The following is a 25167-nucleotide window of genomic DNA, read 5'->3' as shown; positions in this document are numbered from 1 at the left end:
TTTAAAGTACGTAATTCATTAACCAAAATATTAATTAAACTTATTTATTGGGATAAACAAAAATAGTAATACACACTTAAACTATACAATATATATTATTATCTACGACAATAAAAATAGAGCTCAAGATCTTTAAACTATATTAAAAGAAAAGTTAAGTCAGTACATTTCGATGTGTCAAACGAAACCGAGAGTCTTTATGGTCTCGGTGTATCACATGTACCAATGCCAGAATTGAATGACGAGTCTAAATTGTCTTCCAACCCACTATTAGACTTGTAGCAAAGCCCAGAATTGTTATAGAGCCTGAGCTTCCTCCTCATCCTCCAAACCATTTCTCTTCCAAATGGGATTGGACCCATTAGCCAATTGTCATTCAATCTCAATTCACTCACACTTTTCAGCTCCCTAAAACTAGCTGGGATTGAGCCGTTGAAATTGTTCCCGTCGAGATGAAGCACGCGGAGGCTCGGCAACCGACCTAGTGATGCTGGTAGAGGACCATGCAAATTCATGTTTGACAAAATTAGTGTCATTAGCCCCTTCATACCATCGAACAAGTCACTTGGAATTGGAGTGGGCCCCATTTGGTTTCCCTTGAGGATCAAGGTTTGAAGGGAGATTAAGCTTCTAATCCACATTGGAAGGGGACCCTTGAGTCGATTGTAGCTTAAATCCATCAGCATAAGGCTTTTCAGGCCGCCAACGGAGTCGGGAAGTGGGCCGGCGAGGTGGTTGTGGCCCAAATCCATTTTGATTAGGGCATGACAGGCTCCAATGCTGGATGGGATTGAACCCATTAGAAGATTTTGGTTCAGATCAAGGATGCTCAAAATTGGGAAGGTAAAATTGGGTATTGAACCGGTTAGCCTATTTCCACTGAGGTCTAACGACCTCAGACCGGTGATCCGGCTCAATGACACTGGAATTGAACCGTTGAGATTGTTTTTGTGGAGGTCAAGGACACTTAAACGGGTGAGATTGCCCAACTCAATAGGAATAGGACCCACATGCTCGTTTTCTCTAAGAACTAATGTCTGAAGTGTGGGACCCAAACGCCCCAAAAACGATGGGATGGGCTGAGGATTGTAGGTAAAACAACGGTAGAAAAATAAGGTCCGGAGGTAAGGAAGTTTAGTGATGGAGGGTGAAATATGAGACCGGGTCGGGTCGCATGTCGGGAATGCGGTGTCATCGGATAGGGCCCCGAAAGAGAGTGAAACGATGTGGTAGACGTTGTTCTTGTCGGGCTTGCACTCAATGCCGTGCCACCGGCCACGGCACACGTCAGGAATTTCAGTGGCCCAATCGTTTCCTGTTGCCCGCATGATGTCATAGACCGCTTCTTGCTCACGGGCATCGGTTTGGGCTCCGTCTTTGTTCATGGAGAACCCGTTTTGTGGTCCGTCCACAAGGTCGGACGGCACGCCGGAATCCGACATGATGACGGTGAAAGGCATGGCCCCTAATGTGCAAAAACACAAGAAAGATAGAAATAAGAGTAGGGGTGAGAAGATGGGAGCCATTGTAAGAAGAAGTTTGGACTAAGTTTAGGAGTGGATGAGTATGAGTGGCAGTTGGGAGGTATATATAAAGGTTGAGTGCGTTGGGGGGGGGGGGGTTGAAGTTAATGTTATTTGGGTCGGGTTGGTGAATGAGGTATTTAATGGTTCACGGGAAATCGGAGCTCTACTGATCCAGTGTGACAAAGTGGAAATAAATACATGAAATTTTGTGCATTAATATGCTTCACGGGATTTATACCAAAGTTTTTTTATTTTAATTTTTTTGGGTTGGGGGACACTGAAATTTGTTGCATTAATTGTTATTGAAATGCTTCACTTTGTAACCACATGTTCTTGCAGCTTCAGTCTTAGAATTCATAAATATGAATGTCCCAAAGGTAAATATACACACACAGAGCAATGTTGCACAGAAAGAAATGCCATGACTCAGTAAGCTCAATCAGCTCCTTTCTTTTCTTCTCCAAAATTCTCAAGCTCTCTCTCTCTAGCTTGTTGCAGAGTTTGAGTGAGAGAAAACGAAAAGCTGGAGAAGACGATTAGACGAAGATATAGGAGGTGATTAAAAAGGAAAAGCGCTTCGAGAACCAAACAAAGACATTGTTTGGTATAGAGGATTGGATTGGAATGAGAAGAGACTGTTTAATCAAAGATATGCTGAAAGAAGAAATGAAAAAAATTTGACCAACTTAGAGGTAGAAGAATGATTACTCATATCCGTTCGTAATCTTTTCCAAAATGGTAGGACAATGAGAGGTTTCTTTCATGTTTAATCCCTTTCTACTCATCTCAAAATGAAAAATTATTATCCTCTCTACCTAATATACCTTGAATTTAAAGAGTTTTTCATTTTAATCCAAACCTTTATACCAAATTACCAAAGAGGATTTTCAGTGAGCAATTTAATATTTAATAAGATGGCCTTGTTTTCTTTTTATCTTTCAAGTTTTTGGTCCTGCAAGTAGCCTTCTTATTTTCTCAGTTTCAAGATCAATATCTTTGACTTGACAACCAATAATATTAGAGAAAATTAGTGAAAACTCCAACAGGAGGAAATTTTTTTTATTGTGACCGGAACACGAGAGTACATCCCATGTTTTTATATAAGTAATGGAAAATTTTATGTTTTAAGCTATTAACTTTTTAACACACATATACCACTATTTGTTTAGTGACATGTGGTGTACAATTCCGTGTATCGGTCACACTGAAAAATCTCTCTAACGAGAGAGAGAGAGAGAGAGAGAGAGAGAGAGAGAGCGCGCTACATAGGAGGCCGGAATTGAGAGGAAGGGATTTGTGGTACGTGGTTTACAGTTCACACAAGCACGTTCTTTATAGCTAGTTAGCTACCAGCCCAGCGGTATCGTACGCTGTCTCAACTTATGCTTGAAGTTTTGCTGAATCAAATCAAAGACGAACTAATACATTAACATCGATATGATGAATGCCAGTTGACGTGGAGTATGCATCGATATCTATGCCAAAGCCTAATTACAATATTTCGAAAAAATTGAGGGACAAATCTTGGCACAAAAATGTAACAATCGAATCACCAAATTGTATCTGCATTTCTCTATCGATTAAGAAGACAGTCTCTATAAACACAATTAGAGACGTTTCCACATCTGTAGCTAGTGAAGCTTTTTCCTTGTAGTGCAAAGATCCATAGAGGTTTAGACCTATTCCATGAAATGCTACCGTTTTCTCTAACAGAACGCAGCTGAAAAGCAAACTTAAAAACTATAGTATGTAAATGTGAAGCCAAGAATTTGATGTTATGGACCATTCCTTCCACTGACGTATCCAAGATTTCATCCATCATTAGCATGTCCATATATAGTTACTATCGCGTTCGTCTCTATCTCCAGTTTTAGCCATCCTTGTTCCACACTACACTGTAAGACCAGCCCTAATAGCCTCAGTAGCTCCGCCATAATGCTAGAACAACATGGGAAACCTCCAGCCCACCAACAGCAACGAAGCAGCCAACCGGCGATCGTGCAACCCAACCAAATCCTCCCTGTGATATAAAGAAGAAATCCATGCGCCGTCACAATTCACCTTCTGTCCTTCAGTGCTTCACAAATCCCATTGCCGGCTTACCCCACTTAGCAGGAGCAATCATCTCTTCCCAGTCGTTAGTTTTGCCTCAACATACTTAAAAATTGATATCTGCATAAAACTTACATCATTGCGACATTAACATATTCTGTTGGAAAAATTGGGGTCTAGTTGCTATATTAAATCATATAAAAATTTAAGAAATAATTCATGCAATTATATATCAAAATTAATGCATGCACATGAGTAACCAATGTTAAATGAACATGACATAATGGATTTGAAAAACCTGAAAATTCGGTCGAGGCAAGTGTTAGACACTTTGTCCTTAAGACAAGTTTACGCCCCACTATGGTGCTCATGGTTGATTGGCGCATGTCTCCCAATATACAACGACCATGTCCTTGTAATAATAGCACTCCAAATCATAAGGCTCCATGAACCACGATTGTGTTGAAAACTCTTTTATATGGATTCTATGAAACTCTCTAATATTTAATGCACTTTATGTATGATTATGTAAACAACGAAAAGTTATTTTTTGATTATAGGGGCTTCCTTATTTATAAAATGTGAGATGCCTCTTTGGAAAGTATGTGACTATTCATGAAGAGTCAAAAGTTGCAACTCTTCATTTGAGTAGACACATCTTTCTACCAAAAGGCTCCACTTCTAATTTCCATTCAATTAATAAATTTAATATAATAATATTATTATTAAAATTTCTAACAATCCCCCACATGAATGGAAATTGACTCAATACCATGCAAATGACAATGCAAACACTAGAGATAGAATTTAGTAGGAAAAGTACTGTATCGGGATAGGTGGCTTTTGGCTTTGAACCTTTCGTAGTGAATTACTATCGGATTTACTTGGCTAATCAGTGAATGCGATGTCTTGAACTACTTAGCCGTTTGTGTAAACCAAGACAATAGTAATCACACAATACCCTTCCAGACACCTCGTGGTTGCTCGGTTGTGTTCATTTTGACCTTGAACAATTCTTGGTTTCTCATGAATGCTTTTAGAGAACTAAGCCCTTCAAAAAAATTCTCACAAGAATGGCCCAATTCCTCACTTAAGATAGGTGACTTCCCATTAAGAGTATCCTGCAATACCTCACTTGTTATTTCCAAGTATATGAATCATTAAAAGCAAAGCTTATCTTAAATACGTTGCAGATAACACTATTTCATCATAGGACATAGGGCAGGAGATTATCTTTGTAGTGCTTCCATTGAATCGTCCACAAATTGGTTGTCCCCTTGAACCTAGATCTTGGGATCTCTAGTCAGCTAGGTTGGGTTGCCATTATGGTGATTCTTAAAGATGTAGGTCCTTTAACCCATTCATCTCGATGATACAACTTACTCTCTAATCAAACCTTTAAAAATTGGTACCACTAGGTTAACTATTCATTATATGGTCATCACAAACTTTATATCCATGCATGGAAATTATTTCCTTTGAGAGTAGTTGTTTTCCAATGTAATTCCTCCAAACATGCATTCGGACTTGATAAGTAATTTGCTAACACTTGAGTAAACTCCCCCACATTTAAGGTATTTATAAGAATGTCTCCAACCTTACCATACCTTAAACAATTACTCATTACAAGAGATGTCATTTTAATTGTCTCATTCAATTAGCAAATTATATTTCTATTTCTCAAAAATAGCTAAGCCACCTCCACAATTTCCTCACATTATGGTTGCTTTTTAATGCTATCAATTACTCACTTATCAACCTTAATACTTTTTGTAAAAATATCAATAACCTGTTGGTTTCATGTACAAAAAAAAATTCCATTCATGATTGACTAGATCATTGATGCCACAAATATCCAAATACCAAATTCAACCTCTATAAAACTTCTTCAAAATATAAGAAGCTCTTGGGAAGAAAGATCTCCCTCCAAGCCGAACATACGAATTTCATTGAATACAACTTTCCACAGAATTCTAGAAGTAGGAAACTATGAAGATAGTCTTTCTTTGTCTATCTTCAATTGTTAGAGATTTGTTTGTAGAACTTACACAGTTTCCACGGTAACCCTCACCCTAGAGTGCTTAAACCTTTCAAAGCAGACTTTGGCCTCCACAACTAAAGCGTCATCTTCAAGATGAATAACTCAAACAAAATGAGTTCATGCTTTACAATTTAACTAAGGACAACATCACTACTGATTGTCAGAACATCACGACTGATTGTCATTACTCAAAATCAAATTTCATCGTCTTATCGTGACAAACATAGTTCCCATTATATTACTCCTCTTTCGAGAAAGTACTCATAATTCTCCATAGTACAACACTTGATATACACTAGAGAAAAACAAATATGCAATTATGATATGTCAAACGATAACAAATGCATTTCTATATACCTTTTATTGCAAACATGGATTTTATGAACATACACATAAATCTGATAAATATATGCATACAGACCTTAATTTTGCTCGGCAACCGCTATCCAAATTGATCAAGCAAGGCATCTGTTGAGAAAAGTCATTGGGGATGCCCAAATATCCACTAGTTTGATCACAAACCATTGGACCCTTGCAGTCAACCAATGACTTTCTATTGCAATGTGGCAATGCCCATAAAAATTTTCATCTAGGAAGTTCATCTATTCGACTTATATCAAATCCTTTTCAATTATGAGATAATATGTTTAACACAAATTCAAATTTACACTGTTGCATACAGTCCATAGAAACATATATTTATTTCTCACCTAAATAAAAAACTAACGAGAGTAAACTCACAATATAATGCCAAGAAACATTCAATTCTTAAAAGAAAACAATTATGATATCAGTATTATATATAGGCAAAATTGTCAAATAAATGGCGACATGCATGCAACTAAAACAATGCAACTTTTCAATCAATACATAACCCCTTTCATGCGTAACTATTAAATAGAATATATATATATATATATATATATATATATATATATATGATTGTTACAGAGAAAGAAATTCAGTTTCTCAAACCAACCTTTGTTAATCAAATATAGCAAATAAACCATAAACTTTTCTTAAGATTGATGAGTGAGTAATTGATAGCATTAAAAAGCAATCATAATGTGAGGAAATTGTGGAGGTGGCTTAGCTATTTTTAAGAAATGGAAATATAATTTGCTAATTGAATGAGACAATCAAAATGACATCTCTTGTAATGATTAATTGTTTAAGGTATGGTAAGATTGGAGACATGTCTTAAGATTGTTGGAAAAATTAGGGTCTAATTGCTATATTAAATCACATAAAAATTTAAGAAATAATTCATGCAATTATATATCAAAATTAATGCATGCACATGAGTAACCAATGTTAAATGAACATGACATAATGGATTTGAAAAATCTGAAAATTCGGTCGAGGCAAGTTTTAGACTTTGTCCTTAAGAAAAGTTTAAGTCCCACTATGGTGTTCATGGTTGATCGACGCATGCCACCCAAGATACAATGACCATGTCCTTGTAATAGTAGCACTCTAAATCACAAGGCTCTATAAACCACAATTGTGTTGAAAACTCTCGCATATGGACTCTATGAGACTCTCTAATATTTAATGCACTCTATGTATGATTATGTAAACAACGAAAAGTTATTTTTTGATTATAGGAGGCTTCCTTATTTATAGAATGTGAGATACCTCTTTAGAAAGTATGTGATTATTCATGAAGAGTCAAAAGTTACAACTCTTCATTTAAGTATACACATTTTTTTACTAAAAAACTCTACTTCTAATTTCCATTCAATTAATAAATTTAATATAATAATAATATTATTAAAATTTTCAACATATTCCCCGTTAACTAAACACTAGCTGATAGATGCAAACAACCTTTGGCATATATTTTACATAATTGTGAACCCAGCATGCTTAGAAATCCCCACTATCAACTCTTTGGATATTTGTATCTATCCGCCACCACCAGCCATGAATGACGACGGAGCTAGCTAGCTAGCTTATTCCAAGGCAGACGTGACATATGTGGTCAAAATCAAGAAAAGAAAGAGGAAATTAAGGAACCGCCATGAAATGACGTCCCTAAACAATACAGCAGCTGCAACATTCATACATCTCAATCCTCAGCTCAACTGGATCATGTCATTAGATATACAAGGTCAACTCTGCTTTCGCATTCTCTTTTGCATATGCTATCAACTTCGGGCATTCCAAAGCGTCATGTTGTCCAAACTCTTTGCTTCGGGCATTCTCTTTTGCACTGCTACGCACCACAGGACCACACAAACAAGCTACTACATAGCCCTTGCCAACCTCTGTTACGCCATCTGAGACACGTTTGGGAGCAAGGGCAATTGGCACTCCTGTGGCCAACCCTGAGGCAAACTCGTCAAACATTGTTGAGGCATTCGTCAATTTTCTTCTCCGAATTTGTAGTATCCTCAAGTTGTAGTTTTTTAAGTTGATCCCCATATCCTTTTTTTCCTTTTTTTTTTATTATCTATTTGTTTGCGGAAAAGTTCAGATAAAGCAATCCATATGTTCGATTACACTAGATTCGACTCTACATTAACTAGGGAGGCGTTTGATAATTATTATGTTTTCAGTTTTTGTTTAAACTTTTTTGAAAATTGAAATCTTGTTTAGTAACTATTTTTAATTTAAAAAAAAAAAAAAAAAAACTATGAACCACAAATTGAAAACTGTTTTCTTGAGTATTGGCCTTGAGTTTTCACTTTTTAATTGTTATTTGAAAAGTGAAAGTGGTTATTAAACAAGATTTCAATTTTCAAAAAGTGAAAACTAAAAACCAAAAACTAATGAAAAAAAAATTGGTTATCAAATGGCCCCTAGGATAATAACAAAGCCCATGCATATTCATGCCACACACTGCATACATATAGCTACTTGAAACTAAATATCACCCCCCCCCCCGGGGGGAAATTTATTATTTATTTTATAATTTTGGAAAAAAATGATTTCAAGAGCGTTTTGGTCATTTTAAATTTCATTTGGTGTATGGAGGTGGTTTAGAATGTATAGATAGATTCTACGAGTGCATAGGCGTAAACGGCGCCTGATTCCTTAGAACGAAGAAGTTTTGAGCATCAAAATTGAGTGTTTAAGGTTTAGGGTTAAATTTCTCACTAGCCCGTTTCCTTTGAGATTTTCGATGTGAATTCCGGCCATATCAGGTAAAATTGGTGGCGCCATTTACCTAGAATTAGATTCCTCACTTCTCTCTACAAAACTCACCCAAGAACCTCCTTGATAAGCCACCACACGCAGTGGTGCGAGGATGCAAATTTCTTAGGTTTCAACGGCCCTATTCTTTTTTCAGCGGATTGCTTAGTAGTGACCGACTCCACCACCTGGAACTTGTAGCCCATCATCCCAAGAGGAAAACCCAACCAACCTAGGCCTCTTTGGACCCACCATAGGCGGCAAATTGATGTTGTGGCGTATAAGGTACCGATGACCTTCACTGGCAATTTTGGCTGTCTTTTGTCTACTTTAGGACTTACTAGAAAGTATAAAAGTTGTTCCTCGTGTTAAGTTTTACATGCTTGAAAATTGGTAGGAAAACTATGTTTCCGTTCGCCAAAAACCAGCTCATGCGACAACCAGTGGCGGATCTAGGATTTTAGACTCGGGGGGTCCCAATAATAAAGAAAAAAAAATTTATAGTGAAAAATGTCCTCTTCACGAAACTATTGATCTATCATTTTGTTGCGGAGTAGACCCTCAATGATATTCATAGCGAAAAATGTCTTCTCTACTGCTGCCTGCACGTCCATGGAGGCAACAAGCCTCTCCATTGCACCCAATGGCAAATGCAGGATTTTAAGATTGGGTGGTCCCAATATAAAAGTTCAAAAAAATATTAGACGAAAATATAAATTACAAAAACTAAATTTGTCCATGGCGAAGTTTCATACTAAAAAATGTGTCATTATAGATTTATTGTAAACTAGAGCGAAAATATCTAGAATATAATTGAAATTATCTAAAATTGGAATTGAACTAGTTAGTTTGTGAAGATGGGGGAGGAGACTGGGGTTGTGCCGGTGGGTGGGGAGATGACTAGAGAATGGGATTAGCCAATTAGGAGTTAGAAATGGAATTGGAAAAGTTCCAACTCTGTTTGAAAGTTGAACCATTTTGTTTAATAAAAAATTGCAAAAACTATATATTAAAGTTGAACCATTTTGAAAGTTGAACCGTTTTACTCATAAGGTTTTTTTTTCAAACCATACATCAAACGCACCGTTTTCCCAAGTCATTTGAATAAAAAGTAGTCTTCTTTCTTCTTTCTGGTTTGCAAAATACCAGAACATTCTGCAGCTCCGCTGTTCTTCTCCTCCACCATATGCCCAGACTTGGGTGATCCTTGGAGGACCTCACATAAATTTATCCCCATTTCCGGTGGTGCTAGGACCACCCAGGCCTCTTAATAGATGCGTCCCTCTGGACTTGCCCAAATTGTTGGAGGGTCCCTAAGGTTGATCACAAGTGTTTCTTCAGACTTTCGAAGGGTCCCGGGACCTCTCAGGTCCCTGTATGGATCCGCCACTGGCGACAACGCATGAGAAATTCCGATGATTTGGATTTTGGGTTGCTAAGCGTTCTCGATGCCCTGAGCCCATATCCAATATCCGTGTAGAGTTTCAATTGTTTGATCGTAGAATGTGACGATCGTTCGACTTTTGTGAATAGTGAGGATCCGACCATTGGATCTTTGTGAAATTAGAATAGGATGTTGTTGAGGCTTCATGGAGCTTAGGCTCATCACGATGATGTGTCAGTATTGGAGTGTTGTTATGATATTAGGTTCTATCGGAGTACTGGTGGCTCATCAAAACATGTGATGTGTGAGTGACATGTACATCGTTTGTGTGATGATTCAGTTGTGTGGATTTTGGAAGTGTGAAAGAAAAGATTTCCTTGTCATATACTTTGTGGATATAATACATCAAGCTCAAAAGTATCTTATTTCCACGACTCTCTATACATCTAATATTATACTTTTTTGTTGTTCTCATTTCACGTATGTTACATATTCAAGAGAATAAAATCATATTTAAGGATATATTGTAGCAATAACAATTGAAACATGGGAAATATTTAAGGATATATTGTAGCAATAACGAAAAGCTCACGGTATTATTTACTTTAACAAAAAATCATATTTTCATATAAAAAAGTCAATTTTGATATTATTCACTTTACCCTTATTTTTATTATTTTCGTTAAAACTAAAAATTTTCAAGCCATTTTCATTAGTTTTCCTTTGAAACATATCCTATATCAATTATGCATGAGTGAGTGTATCTAACAGAGGAAGGCTCAAGTTTTGGAAAATTTTCAGATCGGATTTTTGACATTTTCCAATTCTTATATAGAGTTAGGAATTTCGATTTCGGATTTAAATTGGGCAGAATATTTTGAAACATTTTGTCTCGGAATCAGAAGCTTAGATGGTAAAATACACCTTGTAATCCAAGTTGCACCCTAACAAGAAATTAAGATGATACATTGTAAAAATAAAATAGGGTAAAGTACAAAAAACTACCTTAACTATTGGTGTCACGACACTTTTATATCTCATCTTTTAAAATTGACAATTTCAAACTTCATCTTTATAATTTGATCCAATGTTATACCTTTTGTTACTTGGCCGTTTACTTTTCAGTTAAATGTTGATGTAGCTTGATTCAGGTCCCATTTTCTATTAAAAAATTAATAAATATTATTAAAAACTAAAAAAAATCATTTAATAATTTTTAAATATTAAAATAATAAAGAAAAGTTATATATATTAAAAAAAACCAGTATGCAAAAGAAGAAGGAGGAACAAGGAGGAGGAAGAAGAAGAAGAAGAAGAAGAAAAAAAAAAAACCCTGAATCTGCAAAAGAAGGAGGAGGAAGAAGGATGAGGAAAAAAAGAAAAAAAAACCTAGATCCTGGAATCGGGAAACCTTCGTGATCTCCTTCTGCAATAGAAGGAGGAGGAAGAAGGAGGAGGTAAAAAAGAAAAAAAAAAGGAAAAAAAAAACCTAGATCCCATTAAGGTGGAATCGGGAAACCTTCATGTTCTTCTTCCTCCTTCTTCGGGGGTTGTTACTGAGGGTTTTTTTTTTTTTAATTTTAATTTTTGTTACTTTTCTTTTAATATTTAAAAAATATTAAATAATTTTTTTTAGTTTTTAATAATGTTTTATTAATTTTTTAACAGAAAGTGGGTTTCGAATCAAGCCACGTCAGCATTTAACTGAAAAGTAAACGGGCCAAGTAATGGAAGGTATAACATTGGACCAAATTCTAAAGATGAGGTATGACATTGTCAATTTTAAAAGATGAGGTATGAAAGTGTCGTTACACAAATAGTTAAGGTAGTATTTTGTACTTAACCAAATAAAATACTAAAAACAGCATCATGTATAATTCGGGACCGTGACACGTGTTATGCCACCGAGTCCTATCCTTTCTCTTAACGTGGCTACACAAACACAGCCATGCAACTGCCGCAGCTCTGACTTCGACACGCACCAGTCCGAAGCACCCATCTTACGGATAAATATCAATAACACCACCACTCATTATTCAAAAAATAAACAAAATGCAGCAAACAAAGGAGCAGTACAACACCGGCACCGCCAAGCAGCCTTCTCACGAGGCTGATCAGAGTAGTACTCAACGGCTAAGTGACAAGAAGGTCGGGGACCTGATGGTTAACAAGCGGAGGCTCGTGGAGGTGCCGTACACGGCGACTCTTGCCCATACCATGAACGCTTTGGTGGCGAACAAGGTGCTGGCCGTGCCCGTGGCAGCACCGCCAGGCCAGTGGATTGGAGCCGGTGGTTCTATGATCATGGAAGCTGACAAGCAGACCGGGACTGTGCGGAAGCACTATATAGGATTGGCCACCATGCTTGATATCTTGGCTCATATTGCAGGGACTGAAGATCAGCTGATGGATGAAGAAGTTAATGATGGGTTTGATCTTGATCAGAAGATGTCAGTTCCGGTGTCTAAGATCATAGGGCACTGCCTTGAGGGTTTAAGCTTGTGGACACTAAACCCCAACACAAGGTGACTAATTTCTTTTTAATTTTGAATTTTAGCAAATGTGTAGATTATCTAATGTGTGGACTTTTAATTTACATCAATTTTTCTCTTGTAAAACATGTTATGTTACAATCTCTCCTAGTCTCGGAGTGAGATTATCTAATGTGTGGATTAGATTTACAGTCAGTTCTACTAGGTCAGCCGCAACGAGTTATTTTTTAAATTAAAAAAATTGGGGTTAATGCAATTGTGGGATATTGCTCACAATCTTCGAATTATAACTATAACCACTTTCGATCTTCAGCATCATAGACTGTATGGAAATATTTAGCAAAGGAATACACCGTGCTTTGGTACCCGTAGACAGCCACATGGACAACGTCGCTGGAGTTGAACTTGTGGAATCCGCTTCCAGCTACCGGATGCTCACCCAAATGGATGTGTTGAAGTTCCTCAAGGAACATGCCAGCTCCGGATCCGAACTCGATGGCATCCTATCACGGACGGTGTCTGATTTGGGAGTGGTAACTGAACGAGTTTTCGCCATCACTGACCGCACAATGGTTATAGATGCCATAAAGTGCATGCGGATAGCTTTGCTGAATGCTGTTCCGATTGTCAGATCCTCAGACGCCGACAATGAAGATGATCACAAGCAGCTTGTAAATGTACGTCTCATTGAAATTTAATTTTCTCTTTTTCTGTTTGCGACATGTACTGTTTGAAATGATTGGTTCATATTGCAAGTGGTTAATCGTACTTTGGTTTGCCTGTAATACAAGTACGAGTGACGTTTTTTCAGGATATTTGACCACGTTTACCAATCGACTATGTAGACTCTAAAACTTGGTGTCACCACTATTAGAGAAGTTGTCAGCAATGTGGTCATTAAATGTCTACAACTAACATGTGGGAGTATAAGTTTAGTGGCATTGATTTTCTTATGCCTTTGACTGCAGGGCATAGGTAGGGAGGTTATAGGAACATTTTCGGCAACGGATTTGAGGGGTTGCCACTTTGCGACGCTGAAAACATGGCTGCCAATGAGTGCCCTGGACTATACGGAGACTGTCTTTGCAAACCCTCTATTGGCATCAATAGCATCGAACACAGCGGGTCCAACGTCGAGGGAACTGGTCGTATGCAAATCCGATACGCCCTTAGGTCAAGTGATTGACAAGGTGGTCACCAAACATGTGCACCGAGTTTGGGTTGTGGATCAACAAGGCTTGCTCAAGGGCCTCGTTTCTCTGACGGACATAATCCGAGCGATGAGGTTTGCAATAGTTGCTGAACCAAACCCCTGAAAGAATCAACTAATTCTGTAGCCATTTGGAGAGGTTAATATTTTGTGTAATATTTAGGAGTTTTTGTAGATGTTGGGGTATAAATAGATTGTGCTTATTTACATGCTTTTAAAGTTGTTCCTATTAACTTTTAATCGTATACAGTCCGTGCTCCAAATGTCTTTTCCTTTACGTCTGCCTGTAAGAGTAAATGTTAATTTCAAGTAATTTGTGAATGACCAGTTTGTAGTTTTTATTTCTTTATATCTTTGTGTATTCTGATTTTCATTTATTTCTTAGGAATTTTGTATTTATTTATTAGGAAAGCAAATTTAACACTGTTCGTAATTTTGTTTGATTTATAATTTATTGAATCCATTCGACATGGAGGAGAACCCAAACGACAGAGAGGAGTTTAAGGCGAAATAAGAAGAAGAAAACAATGTTCAAATCATTGCACTAGTTCTTATTTCTTGCAAATAAGACACTATCATATTTTTTTTTTTTTGAAAAAGATTGATAGAGGTATTATTTCCAAATACTTTTGTCAAACAAGTATTGTGTTGATCTGCTTCGACTTTTATTGACGATAACCAAAGTTGGTTTTAGAATATTCCGCTACGCTCTCCCGTATATGAATTGCTATTAGCCTAATAATTTGTGTAAACTGTGAATTGCTTCACCGGGAAGAGAGGCAGCTGTAATATACAGGATTAGTTGTCTTCAGTTTAATTTCTTATGTGCATGCACTGCATGGAATCCATCATGTGCCACGGTTTGCTATTTACTTATTAATTAATCAATAATTAGAACTTGTGGAGTTCTCTTTACTAATTAATCAATGATTAGTGTTATGTGTGTTCATTTCTTCATAATATGGTGAGAGCATGTACCGTCCCTGCAACACTATCATGCGTTGATTAACTACTGTAGTTTAATTAGCTTTCCTAGGTATAACACTACGTTTTTAAATTACCAATCTTCGTGAAACCGCCATGCACAAATCTGGTAAATTGAGATGCTAAGAAACACTAAGCCCCCACGCCTATGTTTGCTATGTCAAAATATATTTTAGACAAGACGAGACATGATAGGTTATGAATTTAAAATAAAGTGGATTATCTAATTCAACTTCACACACGGGTTACAAATCCTATATGCACAAGCAGCAATCTCCAGACCTCGCTCGTCGTGAGCAGTGATCTCGTCTTTCTCCAGATTCGTCGCCAACGGCCCTTACCTCGTGTGGTCATCGGAACGGCGTCGTCAGACCGGTGGAGCAAGGACGTGGGTTGTTACTTACACCAAACAATAGTTAAGCATCCCAACCTATCCCTTTCAACCCTAGCCTAACCAATCTTAAATGCGAGCTTATCCCTTCCAACCCACTAAACGGCCGATGAGTACGATGGGGAAAGCTATATGTACCTACTAAGATCGTAATCTTTATCAGAGATTTTTCAAGTGAAGGAAGCATCAGCGAAACTTTATCGTAAGAAATTGATTGCATGTGTTTCAGTGTTCTATTTTGTTTTCGTTGTTAAACTGTAGTTAGTACTCTACGTTGTTTTAGATGAATGCTTTTGAAGAAAAGTCTTTTTCTCTAATGTCTGGTGGATGGTGATAGATAGGTAGTATTAATTGGGATGAAAGAGTTAGGATTTCGTATTCTTTTCTCCACGCACATTCCAAAACCGTATTTCTTTCATCATAATGGATTCGGTTGGATTGGGGACTTTACCAATGATGAATTTTCCGGTCGATGAGTTTAAGTTTCGAGATTTGTTTAGTAAACAGGATAAATCAAATCATCAAATAGTAATTATTAAATTGATGAGCATCACCATCACTTTAGAGTGGTGCGCAAAAAATATTTTCTAAATTACTATTACTAAAGGCTAAAACACGTGACACACCATCATCATCATTAAAGGCTAAAGTCTAAAACACCTTAACAATCATTGCTACGTATCATTCAAGCCACACAGCTTATCAACAGAAAAAATACATTTTTCAAGGAGTAATGTTACACTTACCACCTATTTTACCATAATTTGTATCATCTCTCTAATAGAGGTAGAGTCCGCCAATGCATGTGGGGTCTCATCTCTATTAAAGAAATGATACGAATAGATGGTAAGAATAACATTTTTGTTTTCCAAGTTAAAATGCTCAATAATACACAATGACGTGGTGTAAGCTGATTCGTACGTTGAATCATGTACTGGTCGCTTACACATGCAATACCTACGCTCCGTCCTTTTACGCTCCCAAAAAAAAAAAAAAAATAAAAATTCACGTTTGATAAAAATTGTGAATTACTTATATGTGATCACAATGGACATATATAGCAAAACAATCCATAAATAAGTATTGCACTTAAAATTTATGTGAATCGAATTTGAACTTGGTCGAATTAAATATGGAGTAAAACTATAATAGGTTCAGTTTGTACTTCCACTTTGTATTGAATTTGAACTGGTCGAATTAAATATGAAGTAAAACTATAACAGGTTCAGTTTGTACTTTCACTTTGTACCTAAATTCTTTAATGGCCCATAATATTACTATTGCATATGATATTTATCATAATGGTCAAAATTAATTATGCCTATGTACTATAAGCGCAAGTGAATTTGTTTCTTTTCATTTTTAGTCGAGTAGGTGAATTTACTTCCATACCTAGTTGGGCATATGATGGCATCTCATAAATTTAAAATCAAACACCCTAAATCACGAAAACAACCAATCAAGAAAAACGATGTATATACCCAACAAAAAAATTGATTTTCACATACTCGTTTTTTACACACTCATATTTAATTTTGACTGTTGATTACGTTTTATTTATTCAATCAGTTGACCACAATAAAGAGCGATGTGTGAGAATTTTAAAATGATATGGAAATCATTTCCCTTTTTCATGTATCATTATGAGTAAAATTTTCACCTTCAATGATAATTAACTTGTCTCGCATAAATTGATCCCTTATTTACATATTACAAATATACCACCATGTGATAGTGCATGCTAATAAAACAAAAACATATGAACAAAAAAACTTATACATGTCTTTTTCTTGACACAAAACATCACACGGTATACGGGACCATGTTAGTGTCCCTATTTCACAAGTCACGAGTCACATATTACAACGTTTGATGACCACGTGTCCCTTTAACCCACTTGCTCATGCCCCTTCCTTTTCTCTCCACGCACAGATTCTCAGATCCACCTTCTCTCAACTTCCAACACTTTTTCACATTGGATGCTCCGCTCTCCCCGTCCCTTAACAATCCATTTAAATTAATCTAATTTCCAATTAACAATTCTAATCCTGTTTAGAGAAATATCTAAACCTCTAGTTATATATAGATCACCGCATCCCACAATCTCGCTTGCCCCAAAAGCCTCTTTAACTCCAACCCCACTCACAATGAACGGCGCCGTTTCGTCCCTCAAGCCTCGGCACAAAAGGGTCCCAAACGGCAAGCCCATTCGCGTCGTTTCCCCTTCGCCCGCAGACCACAACGAGGAGGCGATGTATTCTTCTTCTAAGGCCAAGAAGATCGGTCTCAACGGCGGCGGCAAGGCCTTCTTCATGACGTGGAGGCTGCATGACGCCGCCCACGTGGCCAAGCACCATTGGATACCCTGCCTCTTCGCAATGGGGGTCCTCTTCTTCATGGGCGTGGAGTACACGCTCCGGATGGTGCCGTCGTCGTCGCCGCCGTTCGATATCGGGTTCGTCACCACCCGCTCCCTCCACCTCCTCCTGGCTTCCAAGCCCAAGCTTAACACCTTGCTCGCTGGCCTTAACACGGTACTAAATTGCTAACTCTAATTGCGTTTTAATTATATTTAAAGAAATTGCATTTTCTGGGTTTGTGTTGTAATCTGTATTTTTCTCCGTCGTTTTTTTGTTCTGGGTTTGGTTAATTTGTCCTGATATGTTTAGAGTTGTAATTTTTTTGTGAATTTAATCGAATAAATTTGGCATTTTTTGGGCAATTGGGGTTTTTTGTCATATTAAGAACAAAATCGCATTTCTGACAGAGCGTGCATTTCCACTTATGTTTTGGGTAATCTTATCACCCTTTGAATTTAGACACCACATTTAGGGAAAAATGAAAAATCTAACTTCGTCGGTGGTCCAGATTTACAGTCTGACAAAAGAATATTTCTGTTTATTTATTTATTTATCCGTCGTTGATGTGATTGAAGTTTTGGGTGCCTAGATATCGAGACTTTGATCCTCTCCAAATCCAATGTTTGGTTTTTGGGGACATTTGATGTGCTTTGAAGTAGTGCAAAATTGAATGGCATTTTTATGTATTGTTTAGTGTTGAATTGGTTTCTGGCACTCTAGGTGTTTGTGGCAATGCAGACCACATATATACTATGGTCATGGCTAGTAGAGGGCCGCCCAAGACCCACAATCGCGGCCGTCTTCATGTTCACATGCCGGGGCATCCTCGGCTACTCCACCCAACTTCCATTGCCTCAGGTAATACCCACACCATCGTTATGCATCGCGCATCAATAAACCTCACATTTTGCGCGTTGTGTAATAATCCATGTTTTGACAGGGGTTTTTGGGGTCAGGAGCGGACTTCCCAGTCGGGAATGTGTCGTTTTTCCTGTTCTTCTCGGGGCATGTAGCCGGGTCTCTGATTGCATCCTTGGATATGAGAAGAATGCAGAGGTGGGAAATGGCATGGACATTCGATGCCCTCAATGTCCTGCAATCGGTGAGGCTGCTGGGGACAAGAGGGCACTACACGATAGACTTGGCCGTGGGGGTTGGAGCCGGTTTTCTGTTTGATTCTCTGGCCGGAAAGTATGAGGAAAGCAAGAGATCAACTTCTACCAAAGAGGCTCTGTTTCCTTGAACGGATGGGAATGTAGGCAGGTTGTTTTGGGGTAGGAATTTGAGTATGTTTTTCGATAAGAAAATGAAAGTAGGTGTATGAACTTGTATAGAGTCAGAAAGAGAGCTCAACCAGCTCAATTGTCTGGGGACCATTTGTTGTTAATTTCTTCAAGAGTGTATTTCTTAACAGAACTTTCCATTCTTAAACCGCAGTTTGACATGTATGCAAACGTAATCATCTCCTCACCATAAAACGCAGTTTGACGCATAAGCAGAAATAATCCATCATAAACTCGGAGAAAGTACTTTCCATACTTAAAACTGATAGGGGGGGTGGGTGTAATTTTGTCCGATATTAGATATCGAAGAGTGCTTTTTTGGGGTTAGAATTAGAAGTAATTTTTTCTCAATTAATTTGTTTTCTTTTCAAAAAGTGAGTTTATATGATTCTTCTTGTTGACTTCCAACCACAAAAGGAAATAAAATGGTAATTAATAACACTCCTAATTCCTTGATTTGGTTAACATATAATGACTAATTGCTAATGAATAAGGGAGAAAACGAGTATTAGACCTAACAAAGTGAGGATTTGGGAAAAGGGATGATGGGGTTTGGCTACTAACCACTTCCAATCAATGTTTTTTTTAATAGTTTCATAGTATTTTTGCTTAAAAACAATTTGTGGTCAATTAGTAGGTACTTGGTAGTGATTTGATGGTTGGGGCATTCTAAATAATTGGTGCCTCATGAAATATCGTGAACAAATCCATAGCGGAGGGTAACCTAATTACCTTCAAAACCCATTCCCCCTGTGGTAATGAAAAATCGAAAAAATTGAGAAGGGACCTAATCCATATCGATACAGAACCGAAAATACTGAAAAACTCAGTAATTGAAATTGAAAATTTCGGTCAGGTATTGGTATGACACATAGGTTACTTTGTTAAGATTGAACCGAATGGAATATTTTTTTTTTTTTTTTAATATATCGATATTTTTATACTAAAGGGAGAGAGAGTTCGGCTAAACCACACAATGAGTAACCTAATTTGGTATTGAATTCACTATTTACGAGATTCAAATCTAAGACCTCTTACTTCTAACTGAAGAGAAATATCACCAAACCGTAATACATATATATATTTATATATAAAGCGTTTAAGGAAAAGGATTCTCATTTTTTTATAAAAATAAGGATTAGTTATGGGAATTGTTACGGTCCGACTCTGATCAACTTTCCTTCATAAAAAAATGAATCGAAATCCGTACATATAATATGGATTACTTCTTTTAATTGTAATTATTATCACTTCAATCCCGCATTCTATGCCCCAACATATTGTGTGCTTATCCCGATCGAAAAAACCAAAACCATTTTGGTATTACCGAATATCGGGAAACCACAATAATCATTTCGGTTTCGGTTTTTCACTCATGTAAAAGTTTATTTGACCTTCTCCAACTGTTTGGTTTGGCTTGATTTTTGCGCCGCGCATTTCGGATAGATTCGGAACCGAACCTACCCCTACCTATTCCCATTCAAATCTCCTCCTGCGAATTTTACCTTCCCACCCACACCTTTTGGAACAAAAACGCAAAACAAATGGCCTCACAACATTCACATGCCTAATTCCTTGCCGTAAAGCGATCAAAATCCGCGTCGGTTGGCCATTCGCAAAGAATTCTTCCGTCTTCGAAGAATCTATCATGACAACGGAAGGCACCAAATCAACATGTCCAATGTGATTTGCATGAATCTTTCTTTTCAGTTTTCTTATTCAAAGACATACAAAAAATGTTTAAGTTATGCAGCTAGAAAACGTTCGGAAGCTCCGACTACCCGAATTTCTTTAGGAAATCAGCAAAAGCGGCTTGAATACTTTGGATGAGATTGCAACTATGACTTGTATAAACTCTATGAAACCAACAATCTCAGTGTAGTTTCCTCAATAAGACAGGCATTTTCTAGACAGATACCGTATATGTACTACACACCGTGACATATTTACGAGTAAGATGGGCATGTATTACTGACTGCACTATGCTACTCTAGCTCCATTGGGCATGATCCGTCATCCACATTGGCAAGCGGGTCGTAGGATGGTGAACTGGGATCTGTGCATCCTGGTACGAGATTAAGGTTGCAACGATCGCCCTGCAATGGCGGAACAATTAAATTTACAAATCATTTTGGCACTTTCACTTGAGAAAATAATGTTGTTGTGAATATGAACAATTTGCTTACTCCTTCAACTGTCAAATTCCCAATCATATTGCATCTTGTTACGACAACAAACGTATCAGGAAAGATTGCTCTCTCACATGCACCGTCTTTACTCAACTCTTCTGCTAGTCCCTGCCATGAACGCATCATCCAAATACAACGATGCAAAATTTTCAGTTACAGTTGTACAGAATAAACTTGTTAGAACTGATTCAACAATTCTGATAGCTGATATCATTAGTATTTCATAGATTCTTTGAGCACCATATAGTCCCGATTTGAACTTTGACAAGATGAGTTTTACCTCGTTAAAGAATTCAATCGGTTTGTTCTTCAAACCGTTGGGAACTTGAAATTGTAGTCTGTAAGGACCATCCCAATCAACTCCGTTTGTAAACGAAAAGATTAAGTTCAGGGCTGGAGAATTTAGAACAGTTGGTTAGGAAAAACAACGTTATATGGCCAAGAAATGAAAGATGAACTTAACTGAATGATACTAACCATGCCGGGGAATACATATTTGGATGGAATACATTGGGGAATCGGCTTTGCCTCGGTTTATACTAAGCATTGCCCTTGGCTCACCGCCGCACATTATAGGCTGATTAAAACCTCCTGTGAAGACAAGAATACAACCAAGTAAATAAAATGCAACTGTGACCAAGAATTGAAAGGGCAAAGGCATATTCAGCTGATTTTTCAGCCACAGAAGTAGGACATTTCCGATCAATGAGTTATAACATAGGCATGAAATCCTGGAATTTGGATTTACGAAACGAAATATATGAAGGGAAGGGGAAAGGAACTAGAAGAGAAAAATGAACGAGGTAAATGAAATGTGGGAGGATTTCGAAGCTCCAATGGCATAGAAGTAGCACAAGGAGCCAAGACATACTCCAAACTGTTCGTTTCAGCATTGTTCCATATCCCTAATGGCTTATATGCGAAGTCAAGAGGCAAACAACAATGCTGTTAGAAATATAATGGGACTTATGAAAATGATTATGAAACTACCATTGCACATAAACTTTTTAGCAATAATGGAATCTAGGAGGAGTAATTTTGAGAATGAATCCTACATTGATGGGAGGAGGGACCTTGCATGTGCTTATAAGTAATCTAGAGAAAATACGAATTGAGTAGATAAAATGTAGGGAGAATTTCGAAGCTCCAAAGCCGGTAGAAGCAGCACACGGAACCAAGACAATCTCCAGATCATTCATTTGAGCATTGTTACGAATTCCTCATGGCTATTAAGTAAAGTCAAGAGGATTGTCAATGCTGGAAGTCGGGGAGAAAAACTTATGAAGGGATTAGTAGTTTAGACTATCATTGCGGTTTAAAAAACTAAAGTAGTTAGGCATTTCCGATCAATGAGTTACAACATAGGCATGAAACCCTGGAATTTGGATTTACGAAAGGAAAGATATGACGGGAAGGGGAGAGAAGCTAGAAAAGAAAAATGAACGAGGTAAGTGAAATGTGGGAGGATTTTGAAGCTCCAAAGGCATAGAAGTAGCACAAGGAGCCAAGACATACTCCAAATCATTCGTTTCGGCCTTGTGTAAATGAGATATGAGTACAAAACTACCATTGCACATCAAAAACTTAGCTGTAAAGGAATCTGGGAGGAGCAATGTTGAGAATGAATCCCAGATTGATGTGAGGAGGGACCTTGCATGTGCTTATAAGCAAGTGGGCTACTCCTTGTACTGCCAATTGGTTCTATGATGGAACCTCAACTTACTTCAAGTTATCTAGAGAAAATACGATTTGAGTAGTTAAAATGTGGGGAGAATTTCGAAGCTCCAAAGCCGGTAGAAGCAGCACAAGGAGCCAAGACAATCTCCGGGTCATTCATTTAAGCATTATTACGACTCCCTCATGGCTATTAAGTAAAGTCAAGAGGATTGTCAATGCTGGAAGTCGGGGAGAAAAACTTATGAAGGGGGTTAGTAGTTTAGACTACCATTGCGGTTAACAAAAAAAAAAAAAAAAAAAAAAACTCAAGTTGTTAGGAATCCCGACAACAATGTATGTCAAGCCAACACCCTCATTCAAAGTAGCATCACATAGCACATGAAGAGGCAAACAACGCACAAGGTTAACAATAAATAATAGGACATTGTGTTCAAGTACCATTAAATGCAATCCCATATTCTTCATTTGGGACAATTTTATTTGCAGCTGGGTTGTAGAAAATCCTTAGCTTTTCTCCCTGCCAGATTTTGCGAACGAGTTTATCGTAAGAAAACGACGATTAAGAAAACCCAACTAGTTTTATTACAATGCCATACTTACAGCGGTAGGAGGAAGACCGTTCACGGTTTTCCAATACACAGGAGCTCTCCCAAGTTCAAACATAGCCCATGAGGGTAGTGAGAACCTGAAAAGACGAAATTTACAATTTTAACTTTACCAAGGTTAATTTTAGCCTTTCAAAGAGGAGAAAACAAATATTGACAAATCTTATTTCAATGAAAGAATTCTGCTTGTACGACACTGTCATGCAGGTGATGTTTAATTTCATTAGTTTTTTTTTTTCTTTTTTGCTCAAAGAACGACTAGAAATCCCGAAAAATAATACCAAAGTAAAGATTTAGCGATAGGTAAGTAAATGTAGTAATGCAATTGCAGTAAGAGGGAGTGAACGCTCATACTCTTTGGGTTCCTCTACAGGGAGTTGGTGCAAAAGTTGTTGCAGCAGCACTGACTTTCGCATTGCCCTTCACAACTTTCTTCCTTATCGAAGGACACCTCGCCAACGATGAACCCCGAAAACTGCTAGCTGCATTACATTGCTCAAGTGTTATCCATTTGGTCTTAAAAAGTCTTATGATCCGATGTTATGAACAGAAAACATAGATACTTTGCGGCGAACTATGGAAGTTAAAATAGAACATGTAATCACAGAAACACTTTCAAAATTATGAAAATATTTCTTCACAAACACCAAAAAAATGAATGTATAATCAAACCTGCTCAAATTTAACTAAACTCTTTGATGGCTTTAGCATTTTAGCATATTGAATTACACCTTGCCTGCTTTAGCTGATGTTGGATACATTTATAGTGGTATCTAACTAAGTGATTAAGATAATATCATTTAAAAGCCACGTAAACAGCATAGACATGGACACACTTCATAGAACCGTTCTAATTGCCAGCCTTTTAAGGTATGAGTTCCGAATTTCCAGCTGAAGTAGAAACAATCTTCCATAATTCCCTTTTTGTTGTGGCATATTAAAAGCTTTTAAAACTAACCCATGAACAATTATGGTAACTATACCATCTATATTTATTTTCTCTTTTCACAATAAGATATTCTAAATTCCTCTAATGGACAGGGTCGGGGATTCGAACTTGAGTGCAAGGGCCGGACTCACTGGCCAACTGAAATAATCCACATCTGCATCTATATATTTCGGATTTGGCTACAATACTTATAAGTACTTAATATTATCACCATCTGACGGTTAGATATACTGTAACGACATCCAAGATTCCAAGGTGCATATCGGTGATGGTACTTGCAAGTACTATAGCTAGTTCCTTGTAATTCAATCTAGAATCCCACACAAAGGAAACCGATTAAGGAGAAGCATACCAAGAGTGTTTGAAACAGGTGGGCTTGCTTTGCTACCAAAAATGGACGGTGTGGTAGGAAAAGGTTGTGTGGACGCCGCAAAGATCGAAGATTTTGTTGCTGCAGCCATTTACGACTCTTTCCTTCGTTCTTTCTTTCTAGCTCATCAGATGGGCAAGTGTACTATGAAGAAGACCAGAAATAGATACTTCTTTGAGGGAGATGATGACAAATAAGCAGACGAGCAATCAGAGACACAAATTTTACACAAATATCTCTCCACCCCTTTAACCAATAAGAACAAATGTCACAAAAATTATTTTTTTTAAAAAATGAAAAATTAGGATAAAATATAACTGGATCCTATACATTCTGGTTTCTACAACCCAAACGGCCCAAAAACCCAAACGCCGCCTTATCTCCATCTTTCTTGTCTCTTTCTCTCCCTTTCAGTCTACAACTTGAACAAAATCTAACAAATCTTGCAACGACTACTCCACCACAAAGTCACAAACTCTCTGCCCCACCAAAACCCTCCAACCCAACTCTGCAGAT

The 25167-nt window shown here is 37.5% G+C and overlaps 4 protein-coding genes across 4 annotated transcripts; 2 read left to right on the top strand and 2 right to left on the bottom strand.

The window, feature by feature from the left end:
• Window positions 1-30: 30 nt before the first annotated feature.
• LOC103939084 (protein TOO MANY MOUTHS) lies at window positions 31-1544 on the bottom strand. Its single transcript, XM_009349137.2, has one exon. It carries the CDS (start codon window positions 1524-1526, stop codon window positions 198-200), a length of 1329 nt encoding a protein of 442 aa, XP_009347412.2. The 5' UTR covers window positions 1527-1544; the 3' UTR covers window positions 31-197.
• Window positions 1545-12170: 10626 nt separating this feature from the next.
• Window positions 12171-14192, top strand: LOC103955285 (SNF1-related protein kinase regulatory subunit gamma-like PV42a). Its single transcript, XM_009367162.2, has 3 exons — window positions 12171-12666; window positions 12947-13310; window positions 13602-14192. Exons 1-3 carry the CDS (start codon window positions 12194-12196, stop codon window positions 13947-13949), a joined length of 1185 nt encoding a protein of 394 aa, XP_009365437.2. The 5' UTR covers window positions 12171-12193; the 3' UTR covers window positions 13950-14192.
• A 2987-nt stretch (window positions 14193-17179) lies between these two features.
• Window positions 17180-19009, top strand: LOC103939076 (phosphatidylcholine:diacylglycerol cholinephosphotransferase 1-like). Its single transcript, XM_009349133.3, has 3 exons — window positions 17180-17752; window positions 18299-18436; window positions 18519-19009. Exons 1-3 carry the CDS (start codon window positions 17366-17368, stop codon window positions 18819-18821), a joined length of 828 nt encoding a protein of 275 aa, XP_009347408.1. The 5' UTR covers window positions 17180-17365; the 3' UTR covers window positions 18822-19009.
• A 1679-nt stretch (window positions 19010-20688) lies between these two features.
• On the bottom strand, window positions 20689-24924 carry LOC103955283 (protein POST-ILLUMINATION CHLOROPHYLL FLUORESCENCE INCREASE, chloroplastic). The gene is made up of 8 exons (XM_009367160.2): window positions 24634-24924; window positions 23687-23814; window positions 23328-23412; window positions 23166-23244; window positions 21528-21641; window positions 21331-21443; window positions 21048-21158; window positions 20689-20957 (listed from the first exon to the last, which is right to left on the bottom strand). Exons 2-8 carry the CDS (start codon window positions 23746-23748, stop codon window positions 20847-20849), a joined length of 675 nt encoding a protein of 224 aa, XP_009365435.2. The 5' UTR covers window positions 23749-23814; window positions 24634-24924; the 3' UTR covers window positions 20689-20846.
• Window positions 24925-25167: the final 243 nt, after the last annotated feature.

Source organism: the organism of the source record quoted next, unplaced genomic scaffold (genome assembly GCF_019419815.1).
Source record: "Pyrus x bretschneideri cultivar Hongxiangsu unplaced genomic scaffold, Pyrus_bretschneideri_v1 Contig20, whole genome shotgun sequence".
In the NCBI taxonomy this organism is placed as follows: domain Eukaryota; kingdom Viridiplantae; phylum Streptophyta; class Magnoliopsida; order Rosales; family Rosaceae; genus Pyrus; species Pyrus x bretschneideri.
The sequence above is the reverse complement of the archived record's forward strand: the minus strand, read 5'-3'. Positions and strand labels throughout refer to the sequence as shown.

Excerpts from the sequence above, each read along its gene's own strand:
- LOC103939084 (XM_009349137.2), bottom strand. The coding sequence starts at position 1,526 with ATGGCTCCCATCTTCTCACCCCTACTCTTATTTCTATCTTTCTTGTGT.
- LOC103955283 (XM_009367160.2), bottom strand. The coding sequence starts at position 23,748 with ATGCGAAAGTCAGTGCTGCTGCAACAACTTTTGCACCAACTCCCTGTA. Across the intron at positions 23,413-23,686 it reads CCTGTAGAGGAACCCAAAGA|GTTCTCACTACCCTCATGGG; the intron begins GTATGAGCGTTC and ends TCGTCTTTTCAG. Across the intron at positions 21,642-23,165 it reads ATATGGGATTGCATTTAATG|GAGGTTTTAATCAGCCTATA; the intron begins GTACTTGAACAC and ends TTGTCTTCACAG.
- LOC103955285 (XM_009367162.2), top strand. The coding sequence starts at position 12,194 with ATGCAGCAAACAAAGGAGCAGTACAACACCGGCACCGCCAAGCAGCCT. Across the intron at positions 12,667-12,946 it reads ACACTAAACCCCAACACAAG|CATCATAGACTGTATGGAAA; the intron begins GTGACTAATTTC and ends TTCGATCTTCAG. Across the intron at positions 13,311-13,601 it reads ATCACAAGCAGCTTGTAAAT|GGCATAGGTAGGGAGGTTAT; the intron begins GTACGTCTCATT and ends CTTTGACTGCAG.
- LOC103939076 (XM_009349133.3), top strand. The coding sequence starts at position 17,366 with ATGAACGGCGCCGTTTCGTCCCTCAAGCCTCGGCACAAAAGGGTCCCA. Across the intron at positions 17,753-18,298 it reads TGCTCGCTGGCCTTAACACG|GTGTTTGTGGCAATGCAGAC; the intron begins GTACTAAATTGC and ends CTGGCACTCTAG. Across the intron at positions 18,437-18,518 it reads CCCAACTTCCATTGCCTCAG|GGGTTTTTGGGGTCAGGAGC; the intron begins GTAATACCCACA and ends ATGTTTTGACAG.